The 22,696-nt window shown below is 30.5% G+C and overlaps 2 protein-coding genes across 11 annotated transcripts in view; one reads left to right on the top strand and one right to left on the bottom strand.

Annotated features, from left to right (window-relative positions):
• LOC100577998 (origin recognition complex subunit 3) overlaps positions 1 to 14,987 on the bottom strand; it is a 70,568-nt gene extending 55,581 nt beyond the window's left edge. For 2 of the 4 annotated variants that reach the window (XM_026442652.1, XM_026442650.1), the window contains exons 1-12: positions 14,816 to 14,987; positions 14,317 to 14,448; positions 14,070 to 14,187; positions 13,845 to 13,999; positions 13,604 to 13,761; positions 13,403 to 13,511; positions 13,159 to 13,323; positions 12,876 to 13,073; positions 12,657 to 12,773; positions 12,299 to 12,586; positions 11,979 to 12,212; positions 10,521 to 10,640 (exon numbers count right to left, since the gene is read on the bottom strand). In XM_026442652.1, coding sequence (XP_026298437.1) covers positions 10,521 to 10,640; positions 11,979 to 12,212; positions 12,299 to 12,586; positions 12,657 to 12,773; positions 12,876 to 13,073; positions 13,159 to 13,323; positions 13,403 to 13,511; positions 13,604 to 13,761; positions 13,845 to 13,999; positions 14,070 to 14,187; positions 14,317 to 14,448; positions 14,816 to 14,839 — 1,818 coding nt within the window. In that variant the 5' untranslated portion in view covers positions 14,840 to 14,987. Of the gene's footprint in view, positions 1 to 8,120; positions 8,815 to 9,043; positions 9,112 to 10,520; positions 10,641 to 11,978; positions 12,213 to 12,298; positions 12,587 to 12,656; positions 12,774 to 12,875; positions 13,074 to 13,158; positions 13,324 to 13,402; positions 13,512 to 13,603; positions 13,762 to 13,844; positions 14,000 to 14,069; positions 14,188 to 14,316; positions 14,449 to 14,815 lie in introns of those variants that run through there. The other 2 variants (XM_003249690.4, XM_026442651.1) reach the window with 2 other exon arrangements.
• Positions 1 to 22,696, top strand: part of LOC411344 (fasciclin-1) — a 295,001-nt gene that overhangs the window by 194,539 nt on the left and 77,766 nt on the right. For all 7 annotated transcript variants that reach the window (XM_026442645.1, XM_026442646.1, XM_026442644.1 and 4 more), the window contains exon 3: positions 19,447 to 19,637. In XM_026442645.1, coding sequence (XP_026298430.1) covers positions 19,447 to 19,637 — 191 coding nt within the window. The remainder of the gene's footprint in view (positions 1 to 19,446; positions 19,638 to 22,696) is intronic.

The raw sequence follows: 22,696 nt of genomic DNA, 5'->3' as shown, positions 1-22,696 counted from the left end.
TATTCTTCGAACCTATCCATCCCCCCCGATGGATGCGGCCAATGGCACACAGAACGAAGGAAGGAAGGAAGGAAGGTTCTGTCTCGGAGATTCGTGAACAAGAAGGTTACATTTCCCACGGGAGGCGGGTATTCTCCTTTCATTTTCAGACTTATTTCCATCCAGGATGGAAAGAAGTTCGGCGCTCCTCTCCTAAGACGGTCCTCGAGTAAGTTAGAGGAAGGAGTCCACGGGGATTGTGCGGCCTCGCCACGCCATCATCCCTTCCACTACGCGGAAATCAATCTCGGCAGCCTCTTCTCGTATCAATCTCGCATCACCCCTAAACCGCATCATCGATATGTTCGAAGTCATCGTTCCAGCCTTTATCCTTCGAGGAGAGGGGAAGGCTGAAGAATGCCGTGTTGAGCTATCTTTGGAAGGAAACGGGGTCAAAGGGGGAGAGGGGGGGGGGGCGGCTGTCGAAGGTTGGAAACGCTTGTCTGGAAAAACGATGGGCATATTGGCCGGTGTGCCGTGGTGAATCAGTTTCCGCTAGGAAACTCTGCTGAGAGAAACATCAATTCTAGGGGGTGAACGCTGTGAATACAAATTGCACCATCTGACGCTCGTTAAGAACCCGTGAAACCAGTAGATCGTATTTCTTTCTCCCGTTCCTGATTTAGACAGTGTTCTCACTGTGTTCTCACGAGCTTCGCGGCAATATCGCGTGTCATCTTAACCGAAAGATGGAGAAATGTGTATTAATCGTCGTGTATTATTTGTTCATGAAAATATGTAGTTCAATAAATGGTAATTTAAAAATTCCGGGTAAAATTTCTCTTTAGTCTAAGCAGTCTCTTTGTTCTTTCCTTTTGATTGAATGTAGTGTCTTTGACTGCTAAGATCTATTATATTGACATTTCAGTCGTGATCCTTTCTAAAGGCGATTGTTCGTTATTCCTTTCAGCGCCAAGTATTTCGGATATTATCCTTTAAAATTTATTTCTGAACTTAGTAAAAATTGGAAAAAAATATTGAAATTTCAATGAATGAAGAAGGAAAGCCATTGGCTTGAAGATTATTCTATGCCACTCGATTCGTTGAAGCGATAATCATTGCAAAAGGTTTCCAAGCCAATGACCGATGCACGTCCATTGTTATAACTACTGTTTACCAATTAGTCGTCGCGCGATTATAATTGCTAATTGCACATTGTGCATAGTTTTCACGAAGGTGATACCAAGGCCAGTGATCCACGCAAACGTACGCGTCGTTGATTTTAAATATTACTCGATAAAAATATCATTCATGAATGTATCGATAAATTAAATTATTATCAACGTATTCTCCCGTTAAATTTTATTAAAATTTCAAAGTCCTTTTTCCTTTTTTCATACATTCTTTTACAATTTTCAACGAAAGAGAGAGAAACAGACTATTGTGCGTATTTAAACACGTGAATACATCCATTGAGATATTTTTTGCACAAAATTTCCGCTGATGTAACGCGAATGTACTAATAGTAGACAATAGCTCCACTTTCAGATAAAATAATCTCAGTGTATTTTAAATGCAGATAAATGCATTCGAAGAATTCTGGAAATCGGAATGAAGATAAAAATTTGTATGCGGAAAATTTTGCCTAAAGTTTTATTTTCCAAATTATAGGGAATTTTAATTTTTCAATAGAAACGTCTGTACGCTTACGCAACCGTTATTGATCGTCGTACCATTGCGATCTTACTAGGAAACGTTCCATAATGTATCACATCTTTAACTCGCTCAACAGAGAACTCTCTCTCTCTAACAAAAAATTTCAATAATTTTTACATTTTCTTCTTTTCGACTTATAACTTCGTAAACCAGGATTTCAATTATTCATAAGAGTAATAAGATACACGATGTCTCATAAAAGAAATTCATATTCTGTCAAATGTAAAAAGTTTATTACGCCACGTCAAAGATACATTTTTATTACCCGAAGAAAAATATTCAAATTGCAAAGAAAAAAAAGAAAGAAAGAAAGAAAGAAAGAAAGGAAAAAAAAAGCAATATCTCGATGAAAACTTTCAACATGGCCATCTCATATTTCAGTATGACTTACACGTACACATCATTCATAATTTACGATCTCGTCTGATATTCGCGCCAACAGCCACAAAGATACTACTATCCTATGTTGAAAGATATGTATATTCTCTATGAAGTTCACGCTTGCCGACTAGAATAAAGGATCGACTTCCAGTGGAAATGGAATCCTTTCCACGATACTCGAATAAGTTAAGGAGGATAATCTTAAGAAAAAAAAAGGATATCGAGGTCACGACGATTGAACACCAAATACTTCGAGAAGAGGTTGATTCGGAAAACTGATTCTACTCTTCTTGGTGATCGACTTCGAAAAGTGGAAGTTCTTTCATAGATTTTTCTTGTCAATGGTTACTCGCTCGATCGTGCAGACGTGAAGAGAGATCGATCTCAACGCCAAAGTGGACGGAGATTGAATCAACCGGCAAAACGAGCAAATCGTTTATATTACTTTTTGCATGACCGATTCTTGTGACTTGTCGTGTTTCTGAATCGCCAACTTAAAGACCGACAAGTTTCTTTTAACGGCGTTAAAGAACTAGAGAGACAGACCTACAATTCCACGCTTCTCCAGTTCTTGAAAGGTTTGCGCTGATCTTTTGTTGCCTGTACATTTAAAACAGTTTTTATACCAAATACTTACTTAAATTTTTAAATAGATTTAGCTGTGTTAAAGTTTGATTATGGAAGAAGACACGAAGAAGACATTTTTTTCGGAGGAAAAAATTTTAACAACGGTTTAATTTTGAATATTTGAAAAATATTTATCGATATAAAATTATATTTCGATTAAAGCTTCTGTTTTTGATCATATAAGATTCTTAAAATTTAAAATATTCCTTTTCTTAATCACCAAGATATCTAAGAATTGAAAAATCCATAAAAAGCTGTCCTATCTGTCCCACATTTATAAATTATCATACAAATTTCAAGTCCTTTGGACGAAATATCTGATTTTTTCTATAAGCATTGCAGATAATTTCAATAATATTCATATACCGATATTCGTATGTATTTTATAATATAGATTTACTATCCAATAAAAAACTGTTTCGAATAAAAGATAAAAATATTTAATAGATAAATTAGAAATAATCTAAAAGATTTTGTTTTAAACCGATTATATTATTTTTTATTATTAAATATGATTTTAAATCTTAAAAAAAAATTTCTATTATCTCCAAAAAATAAATATAACTAATTGAAAAATTATATTTGACGAAACAGCGGTGTTTAAGATGGTTTAATCCTTTTGCAAATTGATACCAAAGAAGAAACGATCGGTCGACGTCTCGTCATAGGCGCGGACGTTTTAATTACAAAGAAGAATAAGATACTCTGCGCACTTTCTTTCTTGTTCCAACAACGGAATCAACGTCAATCAAGGAACTTCGTAACACGTTCAAGGAAACACAGCCCTCTTCGGTTTAATTAAACCGTACGCTAGTACGATCAGTAAATCAGTACGGTCAGTGATTATATGAAAATTACACAGAGAAAACTAATCGTTTCATTTTGTGTCTATATTTTCGACAAATTTTTAAATTTTGTAGAAAAAAAAAAACAACGAACTTTTAGTAATTAAAATCGCAAATATTTTCGCTTTTCAAACAACAAACTTTGAACTTTATTTAGGTAAATGAAATGCATATAAACTCTGCATATGAACGGTATAATATTTATTTTTATACTCTTTCATAGGTAGTTACTTTAAAAAAATATTTTCTTTTTACTATCATTTTAATGCACATATTTAAATGTGCATTAAAATAACCTGTTGTATATAAAGATATATTTATTGCGAAATTAAAAATCCGTGTTAATATAAAGGTAATTGTGTGTTTTAATATTCATATACTTATTAAAAATTCCTATTTCGCGTTCATTCAATGCACGGATGAATAGATGTATAGTGAATGCACGAAAAGAGAGATGAAGGATATATTATAACTCGAAAAAGATATCATCTACTACTAAAAAATGTTAATACTTCTCTCATATTAAATACAAATTCTTTCTTTTTTTAAAAATACAAATCGAATCGTTCATCCTTACAAAAATTTTATGATTAAAATTCATTACCATCGTGATAATTCTCTAATATATACAATGAATATTTAACTTGGAATGTATTAAAAATAATTTTAATATAATAAACTCGATTTTTTTTTTTTTTCGTTCATTATTAAAGTCAGAAATAAAACTGAATCGAATCAATCGAAAGAAATCTCCGTAATTATCCATATTTTACGAAGCTAAACTTTGCTAAAAATAGTAGTTGTCTGCAACACGCCAGACGGAAGAAAATCAGCCATGGGAATTCAATTAATTCTTCTCGACATTCGTTCACTCGTTAAAATGCACGAACGATTGCAACCACTTTTAGAAATCCTTTTTCCGCCGTCACCTTCCTTTTTACCAATTCGAAAGTAACCGTTCAGTCCGTTCCTTTATTTAAGGTCTATTGATATTCGATATTTAAAGAAAGAAAAGTAAGAGGAGGCGAGAGGAAAGAAACGATTTGCGAGAGGAAAAGAGAAGTAAAATTTGGATAAACGGTTGAATCGTTGAAATTCTCCACCATGATTGGTACAGTCGTATGCAAATGCACGTCATACGTCATCAATATGCATCCAGGAAGTTAAATTATTCCGTGGATGAAACGGTACACGCGATGATTTCTAACCAAGTTGGGAATGGGATCATTCATCGATTTAACGGGTTACAAAGTTATGGTATTTTGTGTATCGCATTATGCTTTATAATGTTCAACTGAGAGATTATTTTGTTTGTATAAAGGTAAATAATAGAATTATATCGTTGTTCGGTATAATGGATACAGTATTTACTATTTGTCGTTCTCGCTTATCGTTCTCAATAATGTTTCTCAATAATGTATATTTTCGTATATTTAAATAAAACTGTTTGAAAATTTAATTCGCGATTTTGAAACTTTTATTAATTTTATTTATCATTCTCCTATGATTTCTATTTCTAAACTTTTCTATTTATAAATTATAAACTTATCTATCCCTCTATTTTTGATAGTTTTCTGATTTCTGCTGTAGCAAAATTTTGTCATTTATTTAATGTTCATTAATTATTCAACATTACAACTCCATCTATAACAAAAGATATTCTTATATTTCTCTCATTTTGTCATTTTCTAAACTTTACCTTATTTTTAAAAAAGAACTATTATTTCATACCTTTCCACTTAAATAAAGATAAGTTAAATTATTTCATAAATGGAAACTACAGAAACTCAGAATCTAATATTAGATTAATACTAAAGTGGAGAGATGTTGATCTTAATCAAGGAAATAGGTGGAACATCCATATTATTCAACTAAACATTCGACTGTACTTATACTATAGTTATATTGTTAGACTTACTATAAATCTAAAACATTCTACATTAACACTTTATACGTTATAATTTTATATTAACTTTATACGTAAACTTTTAGATTTAATCTTTCAAACTAAAATTTCTCTCAATTTTCAATCTATTCCTATAATTCCTATCCTATAAAGAATTCAATGAAAAAATAGTACAAATGTATTATCCTCTACAAACAAATTAAATTTAAATTTATCTACAATTTTTTTAAATTCTGAATTTTACTATTACTAATTTTTTATATCAATTTTCACACCCTACTTCTCGATTAAAACGTTAAATAATTTCCTAAATTTCGCATTTCTTCGAATTAGATATCGAGAGAGCAGGAATTAGGAGTTGAAGTCAAACAAAACAACCGGAAATTAATCCAGTCAGCCTCGAAACAACGCGTATCTCAGTAGTTACGTAATTGTAACTCCACGGTGGCAGAAATCTTCAACATCGATCATATGTGTATCGCGAAACGGGTTTTCAGGGTCGTATGCGGTTCAAAGGCAGGTGGATCCGTAAGGAATGTGTCAAAAGCCCCAGGCCAGGGCCACGGTTAAGCGGTTTCTACCTTCGTAAACGTATATGATAGATGGCACGCGTTACGTCCATGCATTGAATAGCGAATTAAATTCTGCTTGCTTCACAAATTTACCCTTCCGCGGTTTATCTGCATCAGACACCTGTCATCCATAGTATTCACTTTGCCTATGTGCGTTACACACCACGCATTCCACGTGTGAAATGTCGATAATGAGGTTTCGTGTTGACGAAAGGAAAGATCGAATGCTGTGCATCTCGCGTATAACTGATATTACGTTTCAATAAGAAAACGATATTTTTTAGAATTATTAAAAAAAATGATTTCTATCGTATTTTTTCACGGAAGAGGATGATTTGGAATAAGATTCTTCAGAATTGTTTGAAAAAAAATTGTAGCGAAATTGTAAAAGAGAGGAGAAAGGAAATTTTTGATTCTGGATTTGTTAGCGAAGTCATTAGTAGCGCCATCTAGCAGAGCCGTTCCTTAAACATCGATATAAAGTTTAAGTCAAAGAATTTAATAATTGATTCATTACTTGTATCAATATTGCCAAAATTTGGCAATATTATTCGAATATTGTTTAATTCTTAATTATAAATTATAAGTTAAATAAAATTATTATTTAAGAAATTGACTCGAATATTAAAAACGAGGCCTGGAATAATTTTATTCAAGCATTGATAGATGAAAAATATTATCGTCAGTGTACAAAATAAATAATAGAACTAGTAGAATATTTCGAAATTAAATAATAAATAGAATATTTATTAAACGAAATTCACGAATCTTTTTGATAAATATTATTTTTTTAGTACGATAACAATTTAACAATTTTATCTTCTTTAATGTAACGATACGAAAAATAAAAAAAATTAAAACAACAGATGGAACATAGATGTTCGAAAGGAAAAAAAGACCGATATATCGCGCCGTGAAAATTTATTGTTAGTGATACGTATCGTAAAAAATACTGTACGTTTGCAATTTTATTTAACATTTAAACAAAAAGCCAATAAAATCATGTTCTATAAATTTTTAACCGTATCACGATTCGTAACCAATTCATGAGCAATATTTTATAAGCAAACCTTCAAACTTAAAAAATTACACGTATAAATATTCTATATAATTAAAAATAAAATTTGAAAAAATATATTTTCGAGGTGTAAAAACACGAAAACATTCTGAAAAATCTTTTCAAAATTATTAATATTAAACTTATTTTTCCTTATTATTCTTTTTTATTCATATTTAATTCAAAACGAATAAATTTCGAATATATTGACGAAAGATCAATATAAATAACAAATTTAAAGATCGAATGATTTTCGCGATTTCGATACAGATTATTATTATCAATCAGATCGAAGTTCTGGTAATTTCTCAAACCGCGTATATCTAATTGTACGTAGCGAATAAAATTAATTTTCAATCGCATCTCGTATCGTATCTCTACAATTTATCACGTTTAATCGGAAATTACGCTTATTAATTAACAATGATATTCAAATAAATACATGCATACAACAAGACCAAAAATTTAATTAACGATATATTTCCTATCTAGAAGAGATTAATAAAACAATTTTTTTTTTTATTGAAAAACGATATTATTGAAATTACTTCATAAATATTTTATTCGTTAAATAACATATTTATATTCCAAATATTCCACGAAAACGCTTTTCATATCAACTTATTTTCTAAAATTTATTTTCTCGTGAAGTTTTAATTATCCAAACGACGAATGTTACAGTTTGAAAATGATCGTCTTTAAAATTACTCTTTAAACCTAACCACTAGAGAATGATTAAAAAGTTCTTCAGAGTATAGTGAAAGGTGGTTGTACGTGTTATCGGGAATTAGGGTATCTAAGTTAGAATGGGGGAAAGGTAAAACGCAGTTATCCCTAATCATTATAATTATCCTCATAAATAAAAATGTTTCTTGGGTATAGTTCTGTTTTTCCTCGCCGTATCGTACTCCCTCTATTATCTAAATTTCATCTTAACTTTCCCCTTAGGAAGCTAGGGAAGTGTTTGTCCGGAAACTTCAGCACGCTATATTGTGCTAAAGAATATTTCTTGGAATAAAAATAAAAATCACACAATGTTTCGTCCTCCATTTATTTTTCTTCTTGGTAAAACATATCTCGAAAAAATTACAATATGCGTATATATATATGTGTGTGTGTACTTAGAACAGTACAAAATTATGAAAATATAAAAATAATTTGTATAAATCAATCTATGTAAATGAATATCTAATTTTTGCAATCCTATTATTGCTATAAATTGAATTTATTCAAAAATATTCAATTTAATTTTGCTTCTAAAATGTGAAACATATCTATTTATATTAAATATTTTATAATTGAAATAGTTAATGTAGCTATTGATGGATTATTGATTATAAAAATACAATAAGAAGAAAAATTTCAATCTAGTAAAACAAGCCTTATCTAATTTTGATTATGAGTTTGATGAATTTTAATTGTATAACAATATACAATTAATATTTTATCAATAAATTGATTAAATCTAAATCTATCTAATAAAAAATAAACAATTCTATTTATTTCTATTCTTCTGAAAAAAACTGACAAAAATCTACAAAAATATTTTTCAAATATCGAATATATCTTGTATCATAAAAGGATAAATAAAAAAAGTAGGAAAAAAAATACAAAAGACTAAACAGAAATAATAATAATTATGTGAGTCGTTTCACATGGTCGGTCTTCTTTCGTGAACTCTTAATGAAACCTAGAAACTCCAGCTCCGCGACCGCTTGAGCAAAACGAGCTCTAAATCTCCGTTAAGGATACCATGAACCATGATAAAATTCACACGTGTTCCCGTGTGAATTATTCAAACAAGAGGCATACGATCCCGACGAGTAACCGCTACGAGGCTACGATTTCACCATTACGAGCTATGATATGAATTTCAAACGCATCGTGGCTAGACAAATCTCCCTACTACGTTCCATTTACTCCTCGACAGTGGGGAACGTGAGAAAATGAAAAAGGATACTGTAATTTCGGATCCACGTCCCTTTGCTCCTTTGCACTGCTTGTTGGATCCACGATAATTAAAAATGCCTGTAAGAAGTGGTCTAGTCTAGACATGATACAACTTTATATGCAAGCTAAAAAATTTTATACCAGAGAGGCAGAGGATTAATTGAAATCCCAAAACATCATACATAAAAAGCTAAACATCTGGATTTTTCTAAAATTTAGCATTCTAAGTGTGCATTCAAAATATTTAAAATTTTAGCAATGTGAATATTGAACAATTAAAATAAAAAAAAAAATATTCAATTATAAAGAATCTCTTATTATTAAGAATTTATGTTTCTTTAATTGATCATGAAGTTTTCTATCATTAAATATGTGAAATTGAAAGAAAAAGAAATAGAAAAAAATTTTAAAAATTATGATATATTAGTTGAATATTTTTAACGTTAAAAGTGGCAATCTCAAAGGCAAACGAAACTTTGTTGCCCCATTAAAAACCCGCCTTTCTATGCGAATGTGGCTTAACGCCTTACGATCTACGAATGTGGTCGACATCCGTGAAAATGGAATTCCCGAGAAATGCTCGTATCTCCGTTCATTTTTCCATTTCATGGTGCAACTCTTTCAAATAAGAAAACGTAAATGTCGAGAATTAGAAAAGCGTTTAAGATTTATGATTTAACATGTAATGAGAATTATTTTTTTAAATATATTGTATTTTAAATAATTCGACAAATATATCCTAAATTTATATAAATTTCATGCCACGAGATGAAAAATAAAATAAATATAAACGAAACAAAAATTGGTACATTTGTATTTTTTGATCTCGATGAAATAAAATAAAATGCATTAATATGTATCTGTAAACAAATACATAAATTTTTATTAAATTATAGTAAATTTACGTTAGCACAAAGTTCATGCACTATATAATTAAAATTGATGAATCTACTGTGAATCATCGAAAGATAAACCAAATTACTACTAAGATAAATCTTAAGAATTCGAAATAACAAAACAATAAACAACAACTAATATAGATTTTATAAAAATTAAACATATACTAAATCCATCAAATCATATTTTAAAGCATAACTCAAAAAATTCGACTATTTCAACCACAACAATCCAATAAATTTCCAATAAAACATAACCAAAAATACCCATAAATTTTTATTACAATCTTACCTTTCTTTTTATAAGCACAATGAATTCATAGATCAATCCATATACTTTAATTTCCTTTGTCCAAAACTCTGCGAGCCTGTGAATTTTCCAAGCGGTCGCTTAACGACCGCGAAAAAAATAAAACAAATCCCCTTAAAATACTCTCCACCGACTAAAAAGCCCATTTACAATCGCGCCCACTCGCGAATCATTCACGCCGCGACGAGTATCGATTAAAATTAGGAAATGGACGGCATACGTGACCATAAGTACAACCATGATTAACCTGTAAACACGAGCACGAAACGGATTGTTGTTACCTGGAGCCAGTCGTACATATTGATCAGTTTCCTGGATTCCAAGTGCAGCTTGTAAATTATACTGAGGTCAGGCAGCGTGGACGGAATGGCGTCGTCGTTCTCCAATTTGCAACACCCGCACTGAAATATGTATTTCCAATTAACTTAGGATAGAGACAGGACAGGGCAGGACATCGACAAAGTATCTTTTCCCCCATCGCGAAAAATCTACAATCGATATTTGCAACGAGGGCGCGAATAGAGGGGTCGATGGCATGCCGGAAGAATCAAAAGCAACAATAAACGTGGCGTGAACAGAGGAAAACGGTCGTTGAAGTCGCGAATTCAACCCTTTTTCGATGAGAAGCAATGGAATCAATATCACGAATACTTTTGAATTATATTTCGAATGGAACGAGTGGAGGATAGAAGAAAAAGGAAGAGTAAAAAAAATATCGAATGCGAATGAGAAAATGTATCTTTCCGTGAAATAAACGAGTAATATTTCCCTGATTTTTCGAGAAAAAGTTTAATGAAAAACATCGTGTCCTGGATTTTTTTATGGAGAAATGAAACTTAGATTCGCATGTATATTTTTAAATGGTTGAAAATTGGAATTGATGAATTTTGGAATTTATTAAATTTTGTAATTGTATTTTATGTAGTTGGTTGTTGATTACTAAGATTTGAAAAAACAGAGAATAAAATATATGTACATTTATATTTCCATTCATAAATCAATGATTTTTGTTTAAAAGTAATTTGTGGAAGAAAATTTTAAAAATATATATTCATTAATTTTGATTTCCCTCTAATCATAAATATAAAATGAATTGCAAGTTCATTATATAATAATATTATTATTATGATAATATTATAATTTATGAATGGAGATGTAGTTATGTATTAATCACGTTATTAATATTAGAATCCAGATGCAGTCATTTTAACTGTTTTCATATTTTATTTTCTTATTTCTCTTAGCTTTAATATTCTTACAATTAGTGTATATATTACCTATAATATTTTCATATTCTTTTACAATATTAAAATTTCGTATGTTATTTAAAATGATTATGAATTCTCTTTGCAATCATTTAAAAAAATATTTGATACTTCACTATGTATAGAATTTTAAATAAAACTTGTTAAATTTATTTTCACAAATATATATGAAATGTATATGAAAATATGTGTATGATTGATTACTCTTCACATTTTAATAAATTAATAAAATTATTATTAAATATACTGAACATATATTTATAATATATGCACATAATCAACAAAATCTAATAGAGTGAAAATGACTGCAGGTTGGTAAAATTTTAGATAGAATGAAATTTCTAAAATTTTACTGTTAATAATTTCATTAAGATAACATCTTATTTTCAAAAATTATATATTCTATTCATGTTAATTAAAAAGCACACCATGACCACAGCACAAAATTATAAAAATAATATTTTTCTCACTCACGTTTAAGTACACTTGTGGATTGTTTAGTCCAGTATGAATCGCAGATCTCAAAGATCCTCGAATATGTTGCTTCGCTAAATTGCCATCGTTGAAACAAAATATCTCATTTCCTGGTATATAATTAGGATTAACCAAATAAACAGAAAATATTTTCTGGTCCAAATAATCGATCAAATCTTGCTGTGCTATTTTATAAGGCGATTTAGAGTGTGTTTTAGACATTTTCAACAATTTCTATAATGAAACACAAAGCAAAAATAATTGATTTCTATTCTCTTCCTTTTTTTTCAATTCAAAGATCATTGAATTTTAATTCAGACCTCTTTCAACTGAAGTCGACTGAGTCTTTCACCCGTAGAAACAATATCTACAGGTTTTTCTGCAACTTCTAAACTCGATTCATCAATTCTTTTCTCAAAACTCTGCAAATCTTTTTTGACTTTTATCATATCTGAATCTTTTGAACTTGCGATAATTGCTATTAAAGAGTTCAATTTTGAAAGCAGTTCCTGCTTGGATAAAAAGGTCAATAATTGCAAACATTCTTTGTATTCTTGAGATTCTTTCAGATTATTCAAATAAACCACTGTTGTGTAAAATTCACGTAGCTGTAATAATTTTATAAATTTTTCTTGGATTCTTTTGTGAGGGAAATAATTTTTCTTGTTTGATTTATACCTGTTTACCCATTGGTGCATTTGGTAATGTCGACACGAAATCGTGCAAACATCTGAGTATTAACAAAAACCGATGCATATATTGATGGAAATTGTTTAAAACTTGGATCAATATTTCCTACAATATTGAATATAAATATACTAAACTATGCTAGCTCTAATTCAATACTTTTTTAGTTGCAAAATAGCAACTTTAAATTTAAAATGATTATGAATATACCTTAAATTTACTGTTTTCAAGTAATTCATCTTTGTTCCCTTTTTTTGTCAATTGTTGAATATGTTTTTCTATAGAGGGTAATTTTTTAATTTCATTCAAATCTTCATCTGTTAATGAAGATATCCTATTTTCTATTTTGTGCGGTTGACAACAAAGAGAATTTACATTATTTGCATAAAAATGTTGTATCATACATATCTAAAAATTTAATTAATCAAAATTGCCAAAGAAGAACAAAGAAAATAAAGACAAAACTTGAAAAGAAAACAAACGATATTGATACCTTATAACTTAAAAAAAAATTCTGTACAGAAAAATCATAAAATAAAAAGATATCTGTTAATAATTGAAACGCGCGTCCAGTCAACTTAAATGGAATATTTGTATCAAAAACAGTATTTTCTAATACATCTGATAATACGTCAATTTGTTTTTTTGTTTGAAATACCTGAATAAAAATCAATTATTATTTCTAACAATCTACTTATTACCTACAATTCTACAATTCTACAATGCATATTGCTTACTTGAACATTTAACTTTGATGTAACATCATATGTTAAAGATCTATGAATGGCAAATAAAGTGGTTGCAACACCAAAAATAAGAATAAATTTCATCGAATTTGCATATGCACTAAAAACAAAATATATATTTGATTCTAATGAACAAAAAAAATATTCAAAAAAAATATTCTAATGTACAATATATCCTAACGTAGAAAATACCTTAAGATTAAAATAAAATCATGTAATACCGAAGCAGGAATACTTTCAAAATCAGTTAATATTATAATAAGAGGATCATTTTGATCACAATGCTCTTGGTGCCATGCTTTTAAAGCTCTCATATGACATTGATTCTTTTTAATATGCGTATCCTCATCCTATAAATACATATCCTACATATAACATGTTTTCAATATATGTTACTTCATATTACAATACTTTATATCAAATTATAATATACCTCTCCATTATTTATCAATTGATAAATTGATTTTTCTGTAATATCTTTTATATTATTTGAATCTCTGCTCCATAGAACTGCTATATGCTTTGTTTTCACTTCTAACTTAGAAACTATTCTTTGAAACATTTCTTTATGATCAGAGACATTAACTCCTACAATGCGATTATTTCAAAAAGCGTTCAATTGTGAAAAATACTCTAAATATATATTTAATCTTATCACCTGCTAACACAATAGCCGCCTGTATTTCATCAAGTTGTTCTATTGGTTTATCTTTGACTTTACTAACAAAAGATTCTAAATTATTTAAAATTTCTTGGAACATACTTAATCTTACGTCCTAAAATTTTAATGCAAAAAATATAATATATATTTTGCATTACTATATAATATAGAATTCATTGCGACAAAGTATAAAAGTAAAATTTTTTATCTAATTTTTAATGCAAATTAGCATGCAAAAAAATACCTCCATGGCATTTTGAATGCCATCCCACGTTTCTTTATAAGTAAGGTGCCATGGTTCATTTATATAATCTGGTTGTTCAAATTTTGTTTTTTTATTTCCAATTTTATATGCACCTTTATGTACAAAAACGCCCTAAAAGTGTTATAACTAGTTATAACTAGTATCTTTTATAAAAAATAAAGATTGTTTTAAAAATATATGCTTTGATGAAATAGCATAAAAAGTACAAAAAAAATCAAGATGTCGCTAAGATGTCAAATAATTTTTATTACGATAGAAAATTATTAATATAATTATATTTCTCATATAAATTTTTTATAAATTTATTTGTTTTCAAATATAATAATAAAATAATTAAATGTTTGATTTGTAAATCTTAGTTTATATTTAATTTCAACATTGAATTCTTATACATATTATACTCATTAAATCAATTGTGCGGCAAATATCGCGTTTACATTTTAAGGTTATGTAAGTAGAAGCAACAGGTGTATTTTACCTTTGATACTGATGCGTTGTCCATTTTAACGAAGAAATATTCTTTAAACAATATAAACTAATAAAATAAATCACAATTTTAATCATTTAAATCACTATTTTTTTACATAACTAGAATTAAAAATGCGAAACACACTCACTCCGCGACGACTGGATCGCAACTGTTGCTTTAGTTAGTTTCAGTAGCGCTCTTAGAGTGCGCTAGTCACCAGCGCGCTTTTTCGCCAATTTTAAATAACTTACCAACATCGAGTCTATTAATTATTACGAAATTACAATAATAATTTCTTTATATGATATTTCCATATCGAATTAGCTAATTTCTTAAATAACTTTTGTAATAAATTATATCGATTTAATTAATTATTATCAATTTAATATTTATAATAAAAAAAAAAAATATTAAAGGGAGTGCAAAATTTCTCACGTTATATAATGAGTTATGAAAAAAAATTAATCATTAAATTTGACAACAAGAAATAAAACGAATGAATGAAACTTTACATTTTTTCTCTTTTAATTATTTCTCCGATGTAAGTTATTAAACAAGTTACACATATAACGTATCCTCAATTCATATTCCGTTCAATTCAATTCTGTTTCCATGTACTAGCAAACCAAATTCCACATATTATACTTGTATTAAAGACAATTTGAATCAACGTGTTCATCCTACGAATCATCTATACAAACTTACAATCAACGCACTGTACGAGGCATAACCCCAGAAGCGAGGGTGGAATTTTGAAAATCGGTATGCAGTAACCCGGGTGGAGGGTAATTGCGATATTCGAATTTCACGAGCGTAAGCTGCCACGATCATCATCTGAATCGCAAATGCGTCGATTGAATCCGTCGAAGCCGAGCAAACAATCCGGAAACCGAGAGTTTGATGCTATGTTTCCGTGTGGTGGAGGAGGTGGTGCTAGTCGGAACTTTCGCCGGATTGGAAGGGGATAGAAGCGCGCTACTTGCCCAGCGAACTTACCTGCCAGGAACTCGTAATTGATTTAAAGAAGTGTCCAAACAAGATGCCGCGCCCTTTGCTTCCCAATGTACTGAAATATCCCACGCCGCTATGCGCCCGTGTAAACGACCGTGCAACGGGCACTGGAATCGAAATTATTCCGACCTCCCCAGCCACGTTTCTATAAGGTCTGTTTACCCTCCACCTTTTCCCGAAATTTAACCTACAAATAGACGGTTCGAACTGACGCCTGCATGGAATGTTATTACGAGAAGGAATATCGGATTGAATTTTTTTGCATACCTCTCTGTGATTCGTCGCCGATACGTTTATACCACGTTCAACGCGAAGAAATATATAGATTTTAAATCTTTTTTTTTTATATATAAAGTATAGATTTATTAGATGTATTAGATTCAAAAATTTGTAATTGGTCCAGTTTTTTTATATTTCTTTTCCTTTTTTTGAAATTTTTATTTTTCCAAAATAAAAATCGAATGGATCGTAATAAAAAGTTGGAAAATTTTGCACGAATATTTTGTTGAGATTGAATGTTCTATATATCAAGGAAAAATGAATCAATCTATGACTAACTCCTGACCAATTCTTGAAAAATTTCTAAAAAGAAAGAATAAATAATTAATTTGAAATAAAATTTATTTTGTCCCCCTAAATTTTTGGCTACACTTTTGCCAATATCTCTTTTTCCAGTGGAAAAATCCTCCATTCCAAGAGAATCATTTTCTTTAACTCGTGAAAATGAGGTTTGAGAGAGTGACGACAGTTTCGACAAGTTCCTGAACCCGACCGTTCTCGTGTTTCTTTACGTTTGATGGCGAGCTGGCCAACCATTTTATCGTCGCATCAGCGGAAACTTGTCCACCCTCTTCGACTCGGTTTCGAATCGTTTTTGCGATCCAGATTTAGTTGAATCCGCGTTCTTTCAGAGCTGTGACAGAGGATCGATCGGAAACTTAATCTTTTCGTTTTGTGAAGGGAGAGAAGATCGAATTCAATCGAAGATCACATATGCAAATATAATCGGTGATAAATGAGGAAATAAAACGTTGAAACGTGGAGACGAATATGATTATATAAAATGTACGATAGATGTCATGACATGATGCGTATAATGTCGAGAATAGATTTATTTATTAATCGATTAATCAAACAATTTTGGATAAGATTAATTGTAGTATTTTGAAGTATTAGTAAATGATATTTTTAATTATTATATTCCCATGTATTAATTTGATATTGTACGATAAATGAAAAGAAGAGAATATTTTATATTTTTACATTTGATATCAAGGAATAGAGAAGATTGATAATTGGAAGATACGAAAGTTTATGCGTTTCTTGGAAATTTAATCAAGTACAAAAAAATCCGAATACAATGATATGTAGAAAGATATTTTTTACCACGAAGAACAAAATCATGCCGAAAAATAAAATTTAAAAATTACATTTCAATTTACACATCTCGATAAAAAATCCTATTTTCAAATATCAATTAAACAGAGGTAAATAAGGAGTGGTAAAAATTTTAATTAAAAGACCGCACAATCCGAAATATAATGGGAAAAAGTGCATAACTCATAAACGTTACTGCCGCATTCCGCCATTAATCTCTGGCAAGCGGAAACAAGAAAATCTTTGATACCGTTAAATTACACCCGTGAACAAGGCAGCCGGGAGCAAATAAAAGCGGAGGCATTATTCATCGTGGGGGGCGACGAATCGCACGTACGACGATCGAAAAATCTAGACAAATATGTTCCATTGAACGATCAATAGGTCCCCTCCCCCCCGTCTCTGCATCGTTTTGTCCCAGACGTCCCTTTCAACGAAGGCGGATGATTAAGTCCTCGATCGAATCCCATTTATTTTCCGGCGGGGAACCCCTTGGGGCACAGGTGCGATGGCCCCCCTCCCTCCCCCAGACCACAAAACGAGAATATTCGTACAAAGCTGTTTGCGCGATCGATTTATATTCACTCCGCGCGAAAACTTTTCTGTTCCACGTTTGTTCCAAGCTTGTATCCGGATATCCAAGCTGCAATTTTATAAAGTTATAAAAAATATCAATCAGATACATTACGCTCAAGAAAATGTTTAAAATTGGAAGATCCAAGGGAATCGAGACGTTTCTCAGTGGATTAGAAAACAATTCAACGAAACAAAATCCTAAATTTTTTTAGATAACCTATTATTTTTAACGTACATAAATTTATAAAATTATATCCAAAAGCCAGGGATGCGATCCTCACCGATTTAACTAATTATGCAACCGTGAATGTTGATCCAAGGAGATCAGTGTTCGAGAAAGGAAAACAGCTGGCAGTTTAACGAAACAGGACTCAATCCTTGGCATAATGAGCGTCATTGTTGTTGCTCCCATCGCGCATCTTCCGCCTCCTTTTACCTCCGAGATTGAACTTTTCTTCGCAAAATGCAGAGTGTTATCTATACTATCGTACAAGTCCAAGGGTAGATACCGAGTGGAAAAAAGCTCAAAGATTACGAGGGCATTCTAGCCGGTAACGAGATAATAAAGAGACCAGCTTTGTAGCTTCGCGGCGAACTCTTTACCACCCCCTTCTCCCATTTCCTCCCTTTTGGTTCGAGCTTTATCTTTTTCCTCGTCTTTCTTTTGCCTTTTCTTTCCTTCTTTTTTTTTTGCTTTCCTATTTTTTTTTTTTTTATTCCAACCTGTCCCCTCCGCGTTTCCACGCTCTTGTAATTCGCTCGCGTGCTCGTTGCGGTTGAAAATAAAATTTTTGCGCTCGGTGACGAGCATGGATTCGAGCGAGAACGATCTTTTTACGGTTTGCCTCGTGGCCGACGATGAGAAGGGAAGGTAACGCGTTTGATGGATTGTACTTTGCGGGATTCCGTCCTGTTTATTCCAGTTGTGTTGCCGTTTTACGGCCTTTTCCTGCAAACTGTGCCTCCCTCCCCGTTTAAGTGATACTGCGCTGGCGTTTAAGAGAGATTGGAAAAGGTATAGAGAATGATAAAATTATTACGACCGAAGGAAAAAATTTTATATCATATATTTTTTTTCCGCGATGTATTTACTTTGATATTTGATCGAAATATATATTTTGTTTTTTTTTTTTATTGTTGATAACACGCGAATGATTCGTGAAAGATATTATAAATTATGTAGAATATTTTTGTCTTTTTATTATTTTATAACAAAAATTATAATTTGAAGGATTATAAATTATTTTTATTGCAATGCCTACTGTCATATAATGATGAACGATCATTTTTTGAATCGAGTTTATTGCAAAAGATTTATATTTTATTAAAAAAAAATTGAAAAACATAGATATTAAGAAAGTAGAAATTCAAATCTATCTCAATTTAACAGATAATTTTAGTTTATCATATTCATAAAATCATCGGAATAGATAATACCGAGCAAATAGTAATTGAAATGATTCTAAATCAGTATTAACGCAATGGTGCATGAATATTCCTCTGTTAAATTGATTTCATCGCTAATAATTCGAGAAGTTCTATTTCGAACGTTGTAATCCTAAAATTTCCTCTGTTGTTTATTCATATTGCTCTATATTTTGCTTTTATATATATATATAATTTTTTATTGAAAAGAATATGAAAAAAAAATAGAATTATTCGTTTCCTTGTTCCAGCGAATTTCCCAAAAACGATCGAGAATCTAGGAGACTCAATCTCGTCGGAGTTAGAGGGTAATCCACCCTTGTGGGTCACCAGGAGACCAGGCACTCACGGTCAAGAAGTCTACATAAATAACGCTAAAATCCTCATAGATCGAAGCAATTTTCAATCTAAGGTTAGCGTTGGCGGCGACGTCAAGACTCAGGTAAGCCCTTTATTCGCTCAATTTTTCTTCCAATATATCCCTCAATCGTTTCAAGCAGTCTAAATGAAAATATTAGAATGAAATATTCTATCTTTCGTTCCCACTTCTACGAATCGTAAATAATCTTTCTAAGATTTAATTTGGACATGTCAGATCGTTTTATGAATAATTTATATAAAAAGAATAAAAGTTTCATTTATTATTTTTTATTTTATATATTATTCGAGCGTTGATAAAATGTATTCCAAAGATAGTATGAATTTTTTTTTTATTTATTATTTATCGTTTATTGCCGATCTTTCGCGTATCGTTATATTATTATATCACTGTTGATAAATAAATTTAATAAAATAACAAACGCAAATTTTCCAAATGCAAATATATACAATATTATTTTCATTGTATAACGATCTTGATCATAACGTGTAACAAAATGATCGGTTAAAAAGTTAATATCGAATAAAATCTCGATTTAAATATTGATCGATTCAAAGCAATTACAAAATGAAATGAACGTATGAAGTGTTGAAAATTAATTCCGCTAATTAAATTTATTCGAAATACGATTAAAAATTTGAAATAATTAGAAAAATATAGCACGCAAGCTCAATTATTTATATCCTCTTATCCTTTTTTTTCCTCGAGTTTAGTTTGTTTGCACGGTATAAGAGATAATTTTTTATTTACCTACTTGAATTTTTCATTTTTTTTGTTCAAACAACATGCACAACGTGATATGCAACGTGTTTAAGGAAACTTTAACCCGTCAGATCTTCGCGGCGGTTAATTTAATCGCAAATTACTTTTTTTTTTTTTTTTTTACGGGAGTAATCTCGCGAGTAATTAAGTTAGTTTACGCGGTGCTCTGCGTGAACGCGACTTCCGGCACGATATCTACGAAACTACGCCCAAGGAGTTGGCCTGCCACACTTCCTGACTTCTCTTCTAACGAGATTTTAATGAGCTGTACAACTCGACTTCTGGACCAAGAAATCTTTCGTCTTATCGGGGGATATCGCCTCGATAACCTCGTCGAATATTCTTATTCAATCCCCGAGGACACTTCTTATGGATAAAGCTGTTTTCTTCCGTGAAACAGATCCGCGAGCGCATTAAAAATTGAAGAAGTGAAAAGTGGATGATTTTTAGAAAGTGAGCGAAAACTTGGATTTCACTTTGCGTGAAATCAGATGGAGATTGGATGAGAGAAATCGTTTAAAATTATTTGACGAACTGTAAATTGAATTGAATTTTCTTGATTAAAGATTTTTTTTTTGAAATTGATATTAAATTTATATTGCTAATGATGATGATAATAAATAATTGATATTATTATGATATTAAAGAAAAAATGTAAAAATTTATTTTATTAAATTGAAAAATATAACGTTATTTATTTATGATAAATATAGAAATTGGTAGATAATGTTAAATTCATCCTTGATGAATGAAATTTGAATAATAATCGCGAAGCAATTAAAGAGTTAAACAGTTTCGTTTAAACATTCCCTTCTTACTCGAAATTGTTATGGGGAATTTTTAAGAACTCGAACACTTTAAAGTTGGGTAAAATGGCAAAGTTGAAACATAATTTTACTTCTCTTACTAATTGATTTGAAATTTAATCGTTATTTGATAATAGCAATTCTAAACTTCGAGTAGATTGAAGTTTAGAATTGAAGTGTAATTGCTCCTTGCAAAGATGTCTTCATATGATTAGAAACTAATTAGCCAAAGTGGCATTGTACGGTTAATTAAATTGCTACCAACCCCAGTTTGCTAACTACGTTTTAATCGTAACTTGTTTCATAATTAATTTCAACTCTCAAACGCTGATCTCGAAACACGGATATTTTTCTTAAACTCTGAAAGATTAATTTTAATTTCATCTTTCATAAGACGATTTTTACTTTATTAAAACTAAAATCTTGAACTTGGTTAAATCTTAATCTAAAACTGAAATCGCATTTACCTTGCGGTATAGAAGAAAAAGAAGGGCAAAGAGGATTAAGAGATTAATGCACTTGTAATGGAGCAGAAACAGAGATGTATTTCTTCTGCTTGATTGTAATTATCTTGACATAAATTTTTTTTTTTTCTTTAACGAAACGTTTTTATTTATTCTAATTATTTTTGCACGTTATTTATAATTTTGCTGATTTATTTATATGCTATTTTAAGCTAATTGTTTCAAGCAACTTCATATCATTAATTACTTTGAAGTTTTCAATGAAATATTCTTCTCTTGAAGTTTATCAAATTTCTTGATACTAATATTACATCAGACAAATATTGTACTTTACTTCCAGTTATATGTTCTTTGTTATATTAATACTTTACTCTGGTTGTGTATCTTTCATCTGCATAAATATTGTACATACTCCTAAAGCTAAAATAAATCACACACGAAGTTTTAAATGTTTCATTTTCAAAAACAACTTCTTGTATCTTAGAAAAAACTTATTGTTTATATAATATCATTATTGTAAATACATTTATTTATAACACTTTTCACTTCAATTAAATAAACATCAATTAATCTTCATATTTAACCGATCATCAATTTCAAAGATTTAATAAAAAAAAGAAGAAGTAAATTTTCTCCAGACAAAATCTTTCACGCTAAGAATATTTTTCAATTAAATTCGTTTATAACACGATCGGTTCAACAAACCAGTAGTTCTTCAATCATTCAATATTCTCATCGTTCGCAATTCTTATTCGACGTGCTTGTGAATTTCTTAATCCAAACGAATTTCTTCAATCTACATCCAGTACCATTGCCTCGATGAAAATCGCGCGGGGACCAATCTTCGACTAATCTCTTCAACGCGTTCGGCCGTAGATCAATCCTCTTCCACATTCATCCCATTTCTGTGCTTTCATTCTCTCTCTCTCTCTCCCTCTTTCTCTATCTCTGTTTCTCTTTCTCATTCATCTCTTCCAGGTATTAGTAAAACTTTTCTCATCCACTTAACGCAAAAGTTCTATCGCGGCTGATACCTCCCTGCTAGTTCGCGGAGCACGAAAGTATCGGATCATAATTAATGTAGACAAAA

The sequence above is a fragment of the Apis mellifera genome, linkage group LG9 (assembly GCF_003254395.2).
Source record: "Apis mellifera strain DH4 linkage group LG9, Amel_HAv3.1, whole genome shotgun sequence".
Classification (NCBI taxonomy): domain Eukaryota; kingdom Metazoa; phylum Arthropoda; class Insecta; order Hymenoptera; family Apidae; genus Apis; species Apis mellifera.
The sequence above is the reverse complement of the archived record's forward strand: the minus strand, read 5'-3'. Positions and strand labels throughout refer to the sequence as shown.